At 38.6% G+C, this 19,031-nt stretch overlaps 1 protein-coding gene across 2 annotated transcripts in view; it reads left to right on the top strand.

Moving 5' to 3' along the window:
- The window catches only part of HGF (hepatocyte growth factor), a 62,336-nt gene that overhangs the window by 16,201 nt on the left and 27,104 nt on the right, over positions 1-19,031 (top strand). The window contains exons 3-7 of one of the 2 annotated variants that reach the window (XM_063323538.1): positions 999-1,111; positions 1,711-1,825; positions 6,606-6,733; positions 9,463-9,583; positions 14,816-14,934. In XM_063323538.1, coding sequence (XP_063179608.1) covers positions 999-1,111; positions 1,711-1,825; positions 6,606-6,733; positions 9,463-9,583; positions 14,816-14,934 — 596 coding nt within the window. Of the gene's footprint in view, positions 1-998; positions 1,112-1,710; positions 1,826-6,590; positions 6,734-9,462; positions 9,584-14,815; positions 14,935-19,031 lie in introns of both variants that reach the window. The other variant, XM_063323537.1, reaches the window with a different exon arrangement.

Below are 19,031 nucleotides of genomic sequence, written 5' to 3'. Positions count from 1 at the left end.
GAATAAAATACCTTAGAAAGTTTGGGATGACTGACAGAAATGTAGACTTTGTGGTGGGCTAGAGTATCATGTCAGTGATTAGTTATTTGGTGCTAATGAGAAATTAAGGGAAAAAAAACCAGGTTTTTTTTGTTTTTGTTGTTGGTGTTTTTTTTTTTGTTTTTTTGTTTTTTTGTTTTTTTGTTTTTGTAGTAACTACTGCCCCCACCCAGGCAGTCAACTGTGTGTTTAAAATCCTTTAAAATATTTAACCTACACTTATGGAATTTCCTTTCAGAAGGATGCTAGGAGAAAAAGATGTGCGGATTTCATTTAAAATATTGAAAGAAAATGTTTTTCCCTTCTGATTTCTGTTTGTGTTTCTTTCCCCCCTCAAAATCCACTCAATTCAGCACACATTGTACCCTAGCCTTGAAAGCAGTTAAAAATAAAAGAAAAAAAGTAAACAAAAGCAAAGCAAGGACAAGCTGTAGGTACACTATCACAGCTTAGATTATTCATAAAAATAAAAATAATCTTGTTTTTAAAAAGCTCTGTTGTTCTAGGCAAGAAACAGACTCCTTGCTCCTGAATTTTCCTCAAGCCATCAGTGTGATATACTTAACTATTTCAGAGATATATTGTAAGGACGGCAAAGAAGATGGTTTAGAGTCTTCTTTTTTCTTTTTTTTTTTTCCAGAAAACAGCACAACTGGGGACACAAATGCTGTCTCAGTCACATTCATCTCACTTTTAAAATAAAGATCTTTAATGACAAGGGAACTCTTAGATTAGTGTGAACAACCAAGCTGGTATTTAATGTAATGGCCACATCAATTTAATTTCTTTGTTTCTTTGTTCTTGTCAGCACAGTTGTGGGTTTAAACACTAATTTGGGCTGTTTCTCTGACTTTCCCAGTAAAAATAAATCTGATGTCATTGCATGCTCCTTGGCAAGCCATGTTTCATTATTATAAACCACACAGAGATTTTTTTTCTCATCCAGATTTTCTTTGCAGGGCCTTTGCTTATGACAGAGTTACAAAACGGTGCCATTGGTTATCCTTCAACAGCTTGACAAATGGTGTGAGAAAGAAGCAAGACCATGCGTTTGATCTGTATGAAAAGAAGGGTAACTGATTTATTTACTGATTTTGTTTTTCCAGCTATGGAGGGGGAAAAAAAGCTGAGGTCAGTCAGTTACTTTTTGGCTGTAAGAGTATTCTGGGTATGGGGCAGTTTTATGCATTTTGAAAGCTGCATCCACAGTTTTATTTACAAATATCCTGGTTTTGTTGTCATGCAAGTTCATGTATAAACTTGCTTTTGTTCAGTTTTCCAACCTATGTATTTGCCTACCATCATATGCACTAGTCTGAGCTGCTACTTCAGTTTACGAGTTAAAAGCTCAGTTGTATGAGTTACTGTTATTGACAGAATATTGCTTTTATTTGCCTCATTAATTAGTGGGGGACTTAAGTTCTCAGACATGGACTTTGGGTCAATCAGACACTTTGGAAACATTTTCAATAGCTTTCTTTGGGAAGCTAGTGATCAATATTTTGGAAAGAAAAAGAGGCAAGAATGTATGTGGACGATTACACATTATTTTTAGTAGTTAAGTAGTTAAAGGCTATCAGAAATATATTGTTTTATGTAAAAATTGATGATGAACTCTAATTTTAAATACATTGACCAAAACCCTAATTTTCATCTCTTTTCTTGCAATAGACTATGTCAGAAATTGTATCATTGGAAAAGGAGCAGATTACAAAGGAACGATATCTGTTACCAAAAGTGGTATCCAGTGTCAAGCTTGGAATTCAATGATCCCCCATGAGCACAGGTAAGAGTTCATGAGCAGAGACAATGGGAATAGTGCTCAGACAGCTTCCATAAAGAATGGTTTGACTTATTAGCAGACAAAAAATTTATGAGAAAACTGACCTTAGACAACAAAATCTCTTAGGTGTATTCTCGCCTTTCCCCCAAGAGATGCCGCTCTCCAGGTCTCAGAAAAACCTTACCTCCTTGGCCTTTCTCCAGAGGTCTCTGTTAATGCCAGCCTGTGTATCTGGATCCCTTCCTTCCCTGTGACAGCTTTTTTTAGCTGTTTATATCCTTTTGATCTCTTAGCTACTGGCAGAAACAAAACATCTGCATAACTTCAGTCTGGGGTCTGGAAGTTTATCGCTGGACTCCCAGGAAATGGGTAATTTTAAAAAATATATTATTGGGAAGTGAGGGATAATAGGAATATTAGCCCATCTATTTGATCAGTATATAATTATTGTTACTATATTTTGCATAGTTACTATTAAATCTCTATTATTTGTAAAATGTGAAACTCTATAAAACACTTAGACCAGGCAACAAATACATCGAAAGGACAGAACAGATTATTGAAATCCTTTCCTTCAGATCACATGAGCAGTAGTAAAAGACTGATGCAGCGGGAATGGCATTTAAGTTTTGAGTTTAAGACCTGATACAGTGAGGAACTGGGGCCATATCTACACCTTAAGGGTAGACTTAGTTCAACTATATTAGCTAAGAAAAAAGAGAAGAAAGCCAAAAACTCCTGGTAAAAACAGATTCAACCACAACAAATGTTGCTGGAAACTAGCAAAAGGTCTATGAAGCACTGGTCTATTCTTTGACTGTTTCTCTTCGAACCATTTTGTATTGGCTTTAACCACTTAGATAATGAAGCCCTAAGAGCCAAAACGAGTGTCCTCTCACCCATAAGCTTCCTATCCACATTGCTGCCTTTTGTTCTGGACTCAGAGCATCAGCACTTTCTTTAGGAGGTGCCAAGCTGGAGACTGCTAGTGAGGAACTGGGATGTGCACTGCTCAGTCCTGTCCTGACTAAATCTATCCAGTATGCAAGATGATATCTTGGAACAACATTAAAAGGCAAAGGATACTTGGGTTTTCTCTTCTTATGATGTGTTACAAAGCTGAGCCTCGGGCTTGGACTTGACTGGACTTGGCTGCTTATAATATAGATGGTACTGTGTCTGATTTTGAGTGTGGGACTAGGCCCGCTCTAAACTGTGAATGTGTGACAAATACCACCAGCTCCCGCAGGAATTACCTCTTGAGACTTAACACCTCAAAGTGTACAATCTTCATTTTTTAGAAATGAAAGAATTCTCAATAATTACACCCTAAGCAAGTATGAATATTTATTCTAAATAATATACATATGACTTTATAAAATTAAAGAAAGAAAAGTGCCTGAATAGTATATATTACCACTAAATTGCATTTAAATATACAGCATCTACAGCTTTATCTAATACATTTGGACAGCCGCTCTTCTGTGATGTATTTTATGAGAATGACTTTTCTCCTGTCTTGTGCAATAAGTTTAATTTTTAAAAGGTCACTGGATAAATGAGGTGGCTGCATGCTAATTTTGTTTTTCAACATCAGAAAATATGATTTCATCATCAGAGACATGAGGGAGATGGGAAGAAGCAGACAGTAGTGGTGTGTTTGGAACTTATTAGTATGAAAGGCTTAGATTTTTAGGTCAGTTTTTCTCAACATCTGATTATCACAAAGTGCCATTGGAAAAAAAAAATCCCTTTTCATATTCAAGGGAGAAATGTACTTTAGTGATTTTTCATTATCTTTCTAGAAAGAACTGAAGTAACTTCAGGCTTTAAACTTGTGCTTAGATTTAACAAATTATATTTTTATTTATTTGTATTCCAGTAGAACCTGGAGACTCCCAGATGAAATCAGGGTTCCATTATTTTTGTCTCCATCTTAGTATGGATTACAGGACTATCTTTCTGTTTGCTCTTAAGAGCTTTTTTTGTCTAAATGGACAAAGCCAATGCAAAAATGGTTCAAAGGGAAATGGTCAAAAGAGTAGACTGGTACTTCACAGGCTTTTTGCTAGTTTCCATGGCTGTTGCTGTGGTTGAATCTGTTTTTACCATTACCCTTATTGGCTTCAGTTTTTGGCTTTCTTCTTTTTTCCTTACCTAATATAGTTGAACTAAATCAGCACACAGCTTTAGGAGTGAGTCCATCTTCCATTTCTGGGTGGGTCTTTGCTGCATCTCATCTTTTTCTCCCTCAAGAATGTTGCTTCAGTACCTGTTGAAACCACTTGTATATCTGACCCGTTTGAGTTTCTAATGCATTTACACTTTTTTTTCTTTTTTAATTTTCTGACAACATACCTGACATAATTTGAAATGCCTTTTCCCCGTATTTTCTAATGTCCGTAATTTCTGAGCAGAAAGATTTTCCAGCAGGATAATTAAATAACAATTTTTAATATGCACTGAAATACCACATTAATACATACACAGGTTGCAATGTCCCATCAGTAAAGTTTGCCCAGGGCTGTCTTTAGCAAAAAAAAATAAAATTGAGATATTTGTATTACAAGACTACAGAGGAAAACCAGAAGCAATAATTCTATAGGCAGCAGTAATGACATAAAAATTATTCTCTTCAAGCACTAAAAATAAGAAAAGCACTTTTAAATAATGCTTCCACATTGCCTTGACTAGAACCACAATGCAATTAACAGAGGTATTTTCCACTTCAGTTAGTTCAAAGATTTCATTAATGGGAATAAAACATGATTAAAATGTCACATGTCAGAATTTTCTTTTTGTTTCTCTCTCTTTCTTTCTTTCTCTTTTTAAAAATTGTTAATTTATTCATTTGTAACATAGAATTTGCCAAGGACAGCAGGAACCATACATTTCTCGTCTGCTTTTGTATATAAATTAAATCAGTGTCTGTGTATAAAGACTGTCCCAAGTGCTTAGTTTAGTTTCCTAAGCTGCAAGTGTCTAGTCTGCTAAAAGAAGTTAGATGAAATTTTATTCCTTTTTTTCCTCCTAGAATATAGATATGTTTGAATTCCCTTGGTGATTAAAAAAAAAAAACCAAAACACAAAACACACTGAAACAAAACAAAACAAAACAAAAAAAACAACCAAAAAAAAAGCCTTGAACAAACACCCAAAATAAACTATTGGGCATTTTCAGAATAAAAGGTGCACTTTACTTGTGGTATTTCCACCAGAATTTAAATATGCTGGAAAAAAAAAATGGAACAAATCTTAGAAAGCTCAAAAATTAAATCTATTTATTAAGTTGAATTACAAGTTTTATGTCATCCCCTTTGTCTTTTGCCCAACTTTTCAATTAACAAGAACAAAACTAATATTCATGGAATTGAGCATAACTCTGAATTTGATGTGGTTTTTAACTTTAGAGATTTAGCTGCTGTTCAAGCATCACTGCAGTGAAACTGGCAGTGAAGTGTCACTGGGTTCGTCTGCAGTGTGCAGGCTGAGTGTGGTCATGAGCTCTTGCAGTGGCATTGAATGCAACCAGCTCTGGGGTTGGGCTTCTTACTGTGGGGATTGCTTACTACCGAGTCCCTAGTTTTTGGGGAAAAAGAATCTATATAACTTTTAGGTATAAATATGTATGTATACATGCCTACATATGTCTCTATATGTCAGTGTGTATGTGGGGGTTTCTCTAGAGGTACGCACGGAATTTTACAGACAGCTAAGAACACAACTCCTTGACCCTGGAGAGTTTACATTTGATGGACGGAGCATGAACAGCAAAGTCTCATACTGAAAATGTGTGTTAGGCAAAAAATAGAGTATTCACTCACATTTCTATTAAATCACTAAAGAAGAACAAAGTGCTTAACATTGGCCCGAGAACCACTAATCTAAGAGAAAAATCCTAAGGGGTTTTGTTATTTTATAGCCCCTTACAGCAAAAGCAGAACATATAATGAAAGGGAGAGCACAGTTTAAGTCAGTGAGGTCACTGTTAAATGACCTAATTTGTACGATAGTGATGATGTCTATAAGTAGCAGACCCTAAGGTGAAAACAGTGGGGCTTGTGGCAGAACACAAAGCAAGACAGCTAAAGCGGGATCTGGGGAAATTTCTGATGCTGAAATGCAAAGCAGTCGGTGGTTTCGGGCAGTGAAAGCCTCTCAGCGCAGTGTGTCACACCGCTTGGTCACGCTCACACACTCCTGATGCCCAGTTCTGGCTGCTGCCTGACTGTGAGAAGGGTCTCTTCTTGTGGCCTTTATGTAGTAGGTGCACGCAAAGCCCAGCCGGGCCTGTTGTATTTGCACAATATGCATGTGAATGGCAGGTCTGGCGTGGCTATGGACCCAACGAATTTTTCCCCTATGCACCCAAACCAGTTTTCCCCCTTGTCCAGAGCCCTTCCATCATTGTGTGAGCAGTGCCGAGCTCGTGAAGGAGAGCACAGCGAGGGCTGGCAGGGGCTGTGCTGCTGCCTCTGGCTCTGCAGCAGATAGTTGGCTCCGGACGCCCGAGGGACGGGAGTAAAACTTGCTAGAGCAAGCTATGGGCTAGACAAATTGTCCCAGATTTAGGCCATCGATTGAGTAATCCCGACTGAAGATGTGTATTTGTGTATGGACAGATATTTGGGTGTGTGCATTTGTGTAGGCAGGGTGGAGGGAGAAGGAAGCAGAAATGTGATTGTTTCTAACTGTTTGTAAAAAATAGTATGATTAACACCAAAGTTTGCATGCTCTTATACTGTAATGATTGTCATTTTAAAACTAGCTTTTTGCCTTCGAGCTATCGGGGTAAAGACCTGCGGGAAAACTACTGCCGAAACCCCCGAGGGGAAGAGGGAGGGCCGTGGTGTTTCACCACCAGTCCAGAGACGCGCCATGAAGTCTGCGACATCCCCCTCTGTTCACAAGGTAACCCGGCATGGCTCACGCGGAAAGTTGCCTTTTCTCCCCTGACAGCAGGTACACAGAACAGGTACAATGAAACACTAGTTCCCGTGATGCTTGCTCGTGGACTTTGGAGAAAGAATAGGTGATTTCTCAGCAAGAATAACTCACGTAGCAAGAAAAGCAGTTATTAGAGAAAGAGGAGACCTTGTTATCTTCCAGTACTCTGGAAGACTTAAACAAGTTTTCAGGCTCAACAGCTTTTTTTCGGGTCATGGAGGAGCTGGAACAATGAAGTTGTGCTGATTGCACAAATGCAACCCTTTTTTCACTTGTCTAGTCCATAGTGAATCCATTAACAATCTCAGTATTACTGAGTGATAAAATCATCTAGTGCTATTCCATGGTAAAATCAACTTTTCTTCTTGTTTTTGATGAAAATATAGATATTGAATCACAAGATGAAAGCTCAATCTAAGCAAGCATTTTGTTTTTCGAATAAATACTGTAAATAAGTAGAAGGGTTTTTTTATAAATTCAATCCCATTTGGCTTTCAAGGTACAGAATTCAAAAGACATTTCATGTGCATTTGTTGACTTTTAAGTTCTGTTAACCTCCAAACTAAGCTCTTATATCTTGCTAATCAGGCAATTCAGTTCCAGTCAATCAACCCATTTAAATTCTCAAGATAGGATGCCTTTAATTTTCCTGCCAATGTGTCATGTGCAATAGCTATGCAGTGGTGGGGGGAGAAAAGGGAGGGAGCGGGAGGAAGGGAGGGAGGAAGAGAATGATTTACAAGGAGCTTGAAAATCTATTAAAAGCTAACATTTAAAGATCAATTTAAGTGAGTTTCAAATGGGATAAGACCTGGAGCTCACTGCAGGATGAAGACTTTGGTAGCGGATGTTTTGACTGAAGAGTGAGATCTGTAATTGCATAAATTAGTATTTACTAAGTGATCCTTCGTTACAATTACTCTAATTAGAGGGCACTTGAGAAATGTGTCTATAGTTAATTATGGTGAAGTTATTTTATATTTTAAGACTTCTCATTCTAAATGATGAAGCATATTTTGTTCAACAGTGATTTCAAATCCCTTTGGTAGCTTTTGCCCAACTCTCCCTCCACCCGCAAACTTTCCCAAACCAGGGCTGAAAATGTATCACAGTTTAAGCTGCCAAAAAGAATTAGTATCGAAAAGAAACAGTATCATATGTAGCTGACAGTGCTGGGAATTTAAAGAGACAGACTGTGCTGCATGAAATTGTGATTCAGCCGTTATTATGGACTTCTATTGGTGGTCAATGGAGTTAAATTCAGCTGGCGTCCAGTCACAAGTGGTGTTCTTCGGGGCTCAGTGTTGGGACCATTTCTGTTTAACATCTTTATTGATGACCTTGATAAGGACATAGAGTGTATCATCAGCAAGTTTGCAGATGACATGAAGCTAAGCGGGAGTGTTGATCTGCATGAGGATAGGGAGGCTCTACAGAGAGACTGGGATAGATTGGACCGATGGGCCAATGCTAATGGAATGTGCTTCAACAAGGGCAAGTGCCAGGTCCTGCACTTGGGCCACAACAACCCCATGCATCGCTACAGGCTTGGGGAAGTGTGGCTGGAGAGCTGCCTGGCAGAAAAGGACCTGGGGGTTCTAATTGACAAGCAGCTGAACATGAGCCAGCAGTGTGCCCAGGTGGCCAAGAGGGCCAATGGCATCCTGGCTTGTATTAGAAATAGTGTGACCAGCAGAAGGAGGGAGGTGATTGTCCCCCTGTACTCAGCACTGGTGAGGCCACGCCTTGAGTATTGTGTCCAGTTCTGGGCACCTCAATATGAGAGAGATATCGAGGTGCTGGAGCGAGTCCAGAGGAGGGCAACAAAGCTGGTGAAGGGCCTGGAGACTAAATCTTATGAGGAGCGATTGAAGGAGCTGGGACTGTTTAGTTTGAGGAAGAGGAGGCTGAGGGGAGACCTCATCACTCTCTACAACTACTTGAAAGGACGTTGTAGAAAGGTTGGTGCTGGTCTCTTCTAACAGGTAATTAACGATAGAACAAGAGGGAATGGGTTCAAGCTGCAGCAGGGTAGGTTTAGGCTGGACATTAGGAAAAAAATCTTCACAGAAAGAGTGGTTAGATACTGGAATAGGCTGCCCAGGGAGGTGGTGGGGTCACCATCCCTGAATGTGTTTAAGGGTCGTTTAAATGTGGTGTTAGGGGATGTGGTGTTGGGGAGAATGTTGTAGAGTGGAGTTGATGGTTGGACTCGATGATCCCAAGGGTCTTTTTCCAATCTAAATGATTCTATGATTCTATGATTCTATGATGTTATTACACTATGACTTAGAGTGATTTAGGATAATCAATGTTAATTGAAAATACCACCTCTACAAAGTACTCCTCCCTTAGATGTGTGTCTCCCTCTGTACCTAACCATAGGTAAGCTCAAAAATCTGGTAGGAACATGAATGCCTCTAGCAGCTCGCACCTGCCTGCCTCAAAACTGTAAGTGTCCTGTAAAGTGATACCAAATATAAGCATCTGGGTTAGATCTAAAGAGGAGATGCAATTCTATTCCAAAGGACGTTTCCCATACCAACCTAACTAAAAGATATTATGTTTTTATACCTCTCTATGTTGGTTTCAATTTGTAACAGCAGGGACACGATTTAATGTTTTTAAGTTTTTTTTTATGTGCTACAAGTCATCAGCATAATAAATAACTAGTACCTATTTTTTTTTCCTAGTGGAATGCATGACCTGCAATGGAGAGAGTTACAGAGGGCCAATGGATCACACTGAGACAGGCAAGGAGTGTCAGCGCTGGGATCTTCAGAGACCACACAAGCACAAATTTCGTCCAGAGAGGTAATCTCTCCTCCCCCTTAAGTAAATCCATGTGGTTATAATTTGAAAATCACACATGTTCTGGAACCAGTTGGACAAAATCAGCATTAGCTGCACTGAAATTTATGGAGTTCACCAGTTTTAGTTGCTTGGGCTTCTGGTCCATGGTGTGTGCAGGCTGGCTACAGTCCTGGTGGAGATGCAGGATGGGGACTAGAGGCTATTTTGTGCAGTTGTGGCTACATCCCATGGCTGCGTAGTGCAGTGATGTACATCACTGCATTAATTTATCAAAATTTCCTTCCTAGCTTCATTGACATTAAAATAGTGACCTCTGAATGTTTCTGTATATGTTGTTATGTAGCTTCGGTCAGCTTAAAATACCTTAAAGTAGTCACAAAGTAAATAATGATTAAACTTCATAAATTTTTCTTAGAGTTCTTAACACAATTAGTGAATCTAAACTTGCAAAATTGTCAAGTCAGAGTATGCTCCTTTTTCAAAATATTGATCGGCTTTAAAGCTGTAGATGATCTTCTGTTGAATCAGGTCTAAGTATCCAATTTGTTTGACCAAAATGTTTGCCTACTACAAGTTTTTTTTTCAGCCTGGGAAAGGAATTCATCGTTCTGTTTAGCATTTTATGCAAATGGATTTATATTTTAGACTTTTTTTTTTTTTTAATTTAGGCATAGATAGATAATACCAAAACATGAGTCAGAAATAGCAAGAAAAATTTCATCCCCATTAGGGATTTTCCTAGAGGGTGAAATTCACCTGACTGCAAAGGGTCATCTATAATACATCATTTTGGAAGGATTTTGTGTGGTGGTTTAGGCCACACAGGAGGGCCTTTGTGTTTCTTTTAAACAGGACTAAAGTTTAATTTTAGTTTTACTCTGTATTTTGGATTAACTCCATTTATAAAGTGGTTTGAATAAACTTAAACTGCCAGAGGAAGACTGCAAGGATCAACAGTCTCTGAATGATTGAGACCTTCCACTGAAATTATCTTTATATATGTTGAAGTGTTCCACTAAATAAAGCATTGTTTTCATACTCAGAAATACAGGTACTGATAGATTTTAGAAAGCCTGATTATTCAGCAAAACATTAAGGATCTGTATTTTTGGAGTTTACGTGATATGGACCTGTTGGAGCGGGTCCAGAGGAGGGCCACAAAAATGACCAGTGGGCTGGAGCACATCTCCTATGAGGACAGGCTGACAGAGTTGGTGTTGTTCAGCCTGGAGAAGAGAAGGCTCCAAGGAGACCTTATAGAGGCCTTCCAGTACCTGAAGGGGGCCTACAAGAAAGCTGGGGAGGGACTGTTTGCAAGGGCATGTAGCAATAGGACAACAGGCAAAGGTGTTAAACTAGAACAGGGTAGGTTTAGATTAGACATTAGGAAGAAGTTCTTTACAATGAGGGTGGTGAGACAGTGGCACAGGTTGCCCAGAGAGGTGGTGGAGGCCCCATCCCTGGACACATTCAAGGCCAGGCTTGATGAGGCTCTGAGCAACCTGATCTAGTTAAAGACGGCCCTGCTTACTGCAGGGGGGTTGGCCTAGATGACCTTTAAAGGTCCTTTCCAACCCAACACATTCTATGGTTTTATGATTCTATATAACCTCTTTTTCCTTTTGGCTCAGATGATCTGCTTCATGAATAATAGCAGGGTCTCCCATACTTCTGCTACAATAAATATCTTGTATTAGCAAACTGGGAGTGAAGATAATCTGTTTCTGACTTTTGCCATGCACTTGCTGTGCATCCTAGAATAAGTCAGAGAAAGGATTTTGTTCCTTGGGAGTGAAACATTTATAGAACCTCCGGGTAAAAAACAATAATGATTTTACTCTCAGGAGGAAATTTCTGTTTTCCGTTAATTTTGGATTGTTTGCAAAATGGCTTTTCAGATTAACTGCAGTCTCATGAATGATCATCTTTCATCTTTAAAGATATCCTTCAGAAAATGTCTTCTTGAGTGTTTTTAGACTGTTATAAAAATGCTTTTTTATTATAAAGCAATCCATCCAGACAGACCTGATCTGTGTGGGCTTTCAGAAGAGTAACTGGGGTCCAGTACATTTCTAATACACTGATGTTAATTAACTTCATGGAATGGTCACTAAAGGTAGTGACAATTACTTTTAGATTATGCTAGCTTTTAAAAATGTTGTGGGCTTTGGTTTGTTTGTTTTTTATTTAAGTTGAAAATAAGAGAGGAGGTCTGGAACAAATGACCCATTAAAATGCAGCGATCTCTAGAGAGGCTTATACTATACCATCTAGGGGTAATGTGAATAACCTGGAAACCAAAAAGGACTAGATGGAGAGATTTAGACTTATTTTCATTTATGGATTCATATGACGAAGAAAGAGAGGTAAAATTAGTAACCTTTTCAAATGCTCCAATCTACCTGCTGTTGGACAATGCTTTCAGCTCAGGGTGAATACATCTCACTTTTTCTTTTTGTCACCTCACAGAATTGTTCCACATTTATTCCCTTCAGAAGTCACTTACTGAAGGGAATTGATAATGCCTGTTTACTTAAATGTGATTAAAGCTAGCAGTAGGAACCCCAAAACAACTGCATGACCACTTTTAGCTATTAGTTGATGCAGAATTGTATTCTGAAGCTCCAGTTCTGTCCTGTACTCCTCATGAGTAGGATTATACCTTAGTGTAGAAGGAAGACCATTGATGATAATGACTTAGAGAGACATAGGGGGGCACACAGAAGCAACAGTTTTCTCCTCTTCTGCTTATATTTTCTGGTCAAAATCAAATGTGCTCTGAAAATAGGCACTTAGTGCATGGAGGAAAGTGGGGTTGAAGTGTACTATGCGTTGAATAACTGCAGGTACCCTTTTTTTAACTACTCTGGTTTATATCTCTTGCATGAATATTTACTTTATATAAGATCAAGTTTCCAGCCCTGCATGTCTTTTAAAACAAAAAGAAGGGGAAAAGAAATATTGATGAAGTGGTTTAGACACCTTTAAAGTTTCAGTTTGGTTCCAGCAGAGCTGGGGATCAACATCTGTCTCTAAAGAGAATAAATGTTATTTCTTCATCTAACACTCTTTTTCTCCCCTCCAGAAGCCGAGAAAATGTCTTGATTTTGACACTGGATGCTTCATTTTAGTTTCAGTAGTATAGCTGCTGTGATTTCAGGGGGAAAAAAAACCAAATATATAGGGTTCTGAAAGATCTTGAAAACCTCAGGCTCTTTGTTGGGCCAAACAAGAGGTCTGTGCCCAAGTGTACTGAGTGAAGGAGGAGTGTGCAGAGCAAAGGGATGAGCTCTCAGGGAATCCTCCACAGTCTCACTGTTGAATCGTGGAACAGTTTGAAGCCCCGTTGTTTATCTTATCCCTAATATTTGTGTCTTAAAGGTTGGCCTTTTCTATAGGAACCAAGGAACTGTTTCTTACTGGATATGAAGGAAGGCAGAAGTGTGCCTGAATACTGGGGGAAGAACCAGTGACTGGGAAAGCTGTTGTTACTCTAGAAAAGGGCACATAGATATAGTAGGTGGAATGATACAGTTCACAGACACTGCTCCATCCCGCAAAGATGCTTAAAGTTTGATCCTGAAAGAACTGTTACACCTCTACTTAAGTTCTAGTTAGTAAATAACATATTTTTGACATACTGTGATACCATATCGTATAATATTAGGCAAGACCCTGTCTTGCCTAATAGTGCTATGAAAGATACTTGCCTTCTAGAAAGTGGATCCTTTACATCCCCAGTTGGTTTGAATTGCTTTTGGGAACTATGACTGCAGGTGTCTTGCCATTCCTGGACTTTTCTTGGTTCCTGGGTAATGCCATGGACTCTCCATTGCAATGCGACATGGAACATGTACTGCCAACACAAAAGCTCATCACTGCACCTACTGGATGGCCAAAGACATCTCGTTTTCTGCTATGTTATTAGCCCATTAATTGTTTTCTTGTGAAATCCTTGAACACAGTTTGCTCCTTTACAATTTGTTTTCTACCTAGCAGAAAATAGGGTACTATTGCTAGATCTGAAAATACCACATTCTTGACTGCCCTCGAATTCCAGTTTTGTGAGGTTTCTCCTTTTTGGTGCTTCTGGTGGTTTGGTTTTTGTCTGTTTTTTTTTTTTTTGTTGGGTTTTTTAGGGTTTTTGCTTTTGTTTTTTAAATCTACTTGTATCCTGCCCCTGTCTCTTGTATAGATGAAGGGACCTGGTTTTTCCCAAGGGATAGGAGATCAAGTTGCAAATGTATGAGTCAAAATTAGGATGACTGTTTGACAGAAAAAGTATCCTAGCAAAAACATGCGCTTGTAAATCATATTTTCCTCTGCTTGTACGAAACACATCTGCTTGCAGTTGTAAATGGGTTCAGGTTCCCAGGTAGTTAACTTTATTGTTCTCTTACAAACTTTTCATGTTTCCCTCAGGGGCAAATGTACTTTTTGTTTCTTTTACAAACATGTTTCAATAAAACTGGAAAACCAAGACAACTTTTATTCACTGAAGAAAAAAAAAGTATGCATTTATCTTCTCTCTAAGTTTATAGACATTCATGTAGCACATTTATACAAAAAGAACCTCCTTATCTTGAATATCTGCCTGACTGTTCAATGATGGCAATAGGAACGTGGAAACAATTAAATGCCATAATAGTTTCAAATCATTATGAGATAAAGTGAGACGAAAGTTAATTCCTTATTTTTCTTCTTTTTCCCCCCAATGCTTGAAATGAGGGCATGACCTAGAACTAGCTCTATTACAAAAATGGAGCTATCATTAGTAACATGGCTATTCAAAATAGCTTCCAGTTTGAACCCAGGGCTGTTGCACTGAAGAACCTGTTTTCTTAATGAGTCCAGCATGCCAGGCACTGTTTATATAATCCACACTTAATTGGGCTGTTTCAAAAAAAATAGTGGCTTTAGAGTCTGGTCATCAGTTGACAGACACAAGAGCAAGAGTTTAGCAATTAGCGGAGTTACCCCATCCGGTATCCTGTGCATTAGCACAGCAGGGAATCCCCTCAGTGGAGGTCTGATTCGACTGCATATTTGGAAGGAGACTTTATGTTATTAACTTTCTAATAGTGTTAAAAGAGTATTTGCATCCATCTCACAGGATCAGACCCAAGGTTAATAAGAACTGCTTATTTGCCTCTGCTGAACACTCGCCTTGTACGAGCCTGTGCAGTGTTGCCAGGAAGACTTCCCTGACACGTTTCTTGTTGTGGTTTGCAGATATCCTGACAAGGGCTTTGATGATAATTACTGCCGCAATCCCGATGGCAAGCTGAGACCATGGTGCTACACTCTTGACCCTAACACCCCCTGGGAGTTCTGTGCAATTAAAACGTGTGGTGAGTTCAAGTAAAATTTATTACTTCCTTTTCCTTTCCAAAATCTGGACACAGATAGTTCAAACAATATAGGACCACAGCTAGTTCATTCATTGCACTTCACTGACTTTTAAAACATAGCTTTCAAAGAGGATCTCCTATGAAGACATTATGTTTAATCTGGACAGGAAATAAAAGAGTTGCGTGTAATTTAGCACTGGAATATGTGTATATCTTGTATACAGGAAATTGCATTAAAATGTAGGAAAATCAAGAACTAAAAAAGTGAGGCCACAACATCATGAAGATCTCATGTAGAGTGTTAGTTTAGCCCTGCTGGGCACGTGCATTACAATTTGTGAGTAGATGCAGGTACACCTTCCCTTCTCAGTGCTCTCTCTGTCAACAACTCTTCATTACTTTGTTTTCTTCTTGCGGTTCATAGGCCTTGGTTCCTGCACTCTGTCCAGCCTTGTGCTGAAGACAGAATTATTAATTTCCTCATGGGTTTCTCTGTGATATTCAGTACTTCAGTATCAAAGCACTCCAAAGGCAATTCATTTCTTTTCATACATCAGCTACAAGATGGTGGCTTTTGTTATCCCCACTTCACAGACAGGGAATTGACTCAAAGTAACATTAGGCTATACAAATGTTGGATGCCCACTTTGAGATGCTTTAGTTCAGAATTTTTAGAGAATTCTGCAACACAGTCTATCTTCAAAGCCCAGATCCTCCTAACTTTGGTGGTTGCTCTGTTCTAGTGATAATCAGATGTCTTAAATTAGCAATACAGGGACAATGAGGAAGGTAAAAATATTTGACCTCCCTTGAAAACATGGGTAAAGTAATTTTTCCAGACTTTCATGGTAATGCTGGGGCTGAGGCAGATGGTAGAATTAAGTTTTGTTGGAACATGTTTTAGTCAGGAAACCAAGACTTGCATCCCTGGAATTCCTTAACTCATTCACAGCTTGTGGATCTACAGCTGACAGTCTCCTCCCTTATCTCCCATACTCCTCATTGCCAGATTTGGGATCTAATTTTTTCCCTTTAGTGAACTAATAGTCTACGAAATAATCAATGTACAAGCGTGATATTAAAGGCAGTCTTGTAATACCTAGGCAGGTTTTTTTTTGTTATTATTTTTATTATCTTTACTTAAAATACTCTCTTAATAGCATTTTAGGAATAAAGGCAATTTCTGAAAACAAGGCATGACTTTGACCGAATCAATACTGTAGTCAAATGTCAGCCTCATGTGCCCCACCCTTGTGGCAGAGCCCCCAGGAATACAGGCAGAAAAGGGAAAAGAGTACTTTTGGATTTTCCGTGAAGTAGGGGCAAAGGGAAGCGTCTAAAACTGCTCAGTGAAACTCAGTGTCATGTTAGCCCATGAGAAAGTCAGTTTCTCTTAGTTCTGCAGTTTTGTAAACTACAATTTCCTTTGATGTCCTGCTTGAATTTTGACCAAAATTAAGTGTTAAAAAAAATAAAAATCCTCGAAACCAGACACTCTGCTTTTCATCTAGCTTTGCGTCACTTCAGTAGGCTTATGTCATTGTAAAATTCATTTGGCTGTCTTGGGAGAAGGATAGAAGAAGAGAGTAGATTCTATTAAAAATAACAATAAAGCTCACCTGGAACTGGATTTATGTGAGAATTCAAAAAAGGGGGTGGGGGGGGAAATAAGCATAAAAGGAGTGATTTTTAACGACTGTTTAATTTTTAGGGTTCTCTGTATTTTGTTGTTGTTGTTATATAAACCAAGATAAACCATTATTGAGGTATCTCAAACCTAGATAAAATAGGGATAGTCGTGGATCTTACAAAAAGTCTGTTTCCACAATGTAATCCTGTATTTTTTTCCCATAATGTTGGCATATACATAAATACGAAGGAGAGAAGAGAAAAGGGAATGGCTCTGGTATGAACCTTTATATGTGAGCAGTTGCTACCTAAAGGGGAAAGCATGGTATTCCTCATTTTCTCTTGGAATTTGTACCAAACCAAATTATGCTGTTTTCTGCTTCCACCATCAACAGTTCAGAATTTTGCCTTCTTGCTTGTTCTTGGCTTAAGCCAGTATAATGTCTCGGAGCGTCGGTCACTTCTTACCAATTAGTCAATTGTTTGAAATAAAAAGGTTGAGTGAGAGTACTCTTAATGTACTTCCTGATGTGGAGTAATTGAACTTATTCTGCACTACCATGTGTCATTGTAAATCCAGTAGAAGGTAGTTAAAATTAGCAAAATTATTCCACTGTAAAAAAGCGAGGTTAATTTCTCATTTCAGGCAATGCCTGTAACCAGGTTCTCCAGAGACAGAAAAAACTTAACAGGCCTACTGCTTGTTTTGTGACAGGCACCCATTAAGTCACGCCCATGTTGAAAGTCTTGCCTGTGAACTAATTCACATAATTGTATCTACGGTTTTTGATGACCCTTGGTAATGGGGAAAGTTCACTCTTTCCCCATTGGGAACACAGGCTCGCTTAGCTTTATAACTGAATCATCTTTCCATTTTTTTAGTTAACTCATTTAGTTGGGGGTGGTTGTTTTGGATTTTTGGTTTGTGCTTTGGGTTTTTTTTTTTGGTGGGGATTTTTTTAAAATAAACTGTGCTTCCAACATTTCTCTAGTTATTAGATAATATATGAATCATATGTAGTTTACTAGATCTATTCTTTTCCCCTGGTAGAAGTGTTTTTACTACAAAAAAAAAAATATTCCTAAGTTACAGCTGACTGTTTCACAAATGCAACTTTTATAAACCTTTATCCTTTGGCATTTCCTGAACTGATGTGTCAGTGTTCTGAGGATTCGCATCTGGCTTTGCTGGTCACGTAAGCTTACAGTCCATGCAACTTTCAGTATCTCCAGTCTGGTCTAAGCTTTAGAAAATAGTTGGATGGGAGTTCTCTGGCAAACCACTGTAATGTCACCTCTGTCTACCCAAGTCACAACTAGAGTCCTGAAGAAAAGGTAAACACCAAAATGAAATTTAAAAATACTCCTCAATGTAATGATGTTAACGTTATAATGAAAGCCTTTTGTCTCATTTCTAGGCAAAAGTTGACTGAATTAACTAGAAATCCTGTCTTTCATCTTCAGTTGGAAAGTATATTAAGATCAGTGGAAATTTCACATGCAAAACTGTATTTTCACTGCAGAAAAGTGTAGATCTTTGGGAATTATTGAAGCAATTCATATGAGAAAGAATACAAAAGTAGTGATCTTGAAAGTGCTTAATCCATCAGGTATTTTCAGCTTTATAACCCAGAGAGGGAATTTATTGCTGATATTTCTGTTACATCACCAGCTTGGTAACCAGAATATCAACACAAAATATCAGAGCCCTGTTTTCAGTTTTCTGTCTTTCTTGAGGCACATAGAAAAACTGTTTTCCCACTTCCTAGCAGGGAGCCCAAAACACTAGGCAGTTCTGGGTTTCAGTGGCTGCTCCATTTTCTGAAGCTGTGGCTGTGTGCAATCTCAGTGCACTAAAAAGAGAACACCATGAGTTATATGTCTTTATAGCTTTGTGGTTTGGATTCTCACACAGGTTTTTAATTCCTATGCTGAAGACTGTTTATATACTTTACAAGAAATACTAATTAGAAAAAATGCTTTTCAAATCCAAGTCCTTGGACCATATACAAAAACGTAGGTGTCCTCTCTTCGGGGGAGTGACCACAAGGCAGCATGCTGCTTGCGGCTTTTGCTACATGTCATGAGTGCTAGCATGCTCTATAGCCAAAATGCTGACAACAGCTCATATACAAAATTTTCGGCAAAAAAGTCAGTGGAAGGAAGCATTCAGAAAATAAATATGTTTTTAAGACTGAAGAGACAGGAGGGCATTGTAACTTTATTTCCAAGCACAGAAGGCAGCATAAAACATTGTGGCTTACAGCCAGGGCTGTGAGAAAGAGATGACAGGAGCAATTAGGGATTAGAGATGGCTCAAGCTGCAAAAATTGGATCTGGATTAAGACTTCAGGGACCCCAGGATTGGTTTGAAGTTGCTCACATATGTGTCTGTGGTTTTGGCTTGAGACAATTTTTAGTTAGAAGAGAGGATAAAAGGACAACTATAACAGCAATAAAGAAGTGTA

The sequence above is a fragment of the Chroicocephalus ridibundus genome, chromosome 1 (genome assembly GCF_963924245.1).
Source record: "Chroicocephalus ridibundus chromosome 1, bChrRid1.1, whole genome shotgun sequence".
Taxonomy (NCBI): Eukaryota; Metazoa; Chordata; class Aves; order Charadriiformes; family Laridae; genus Chroicocephalus; species Chroicocephalus ridibundus.
The sequence above is the reverse complement of the archived record's forward strand: the minus strand, read 5'-3'. Positions and strand labels throughout refer to the sequence as shown.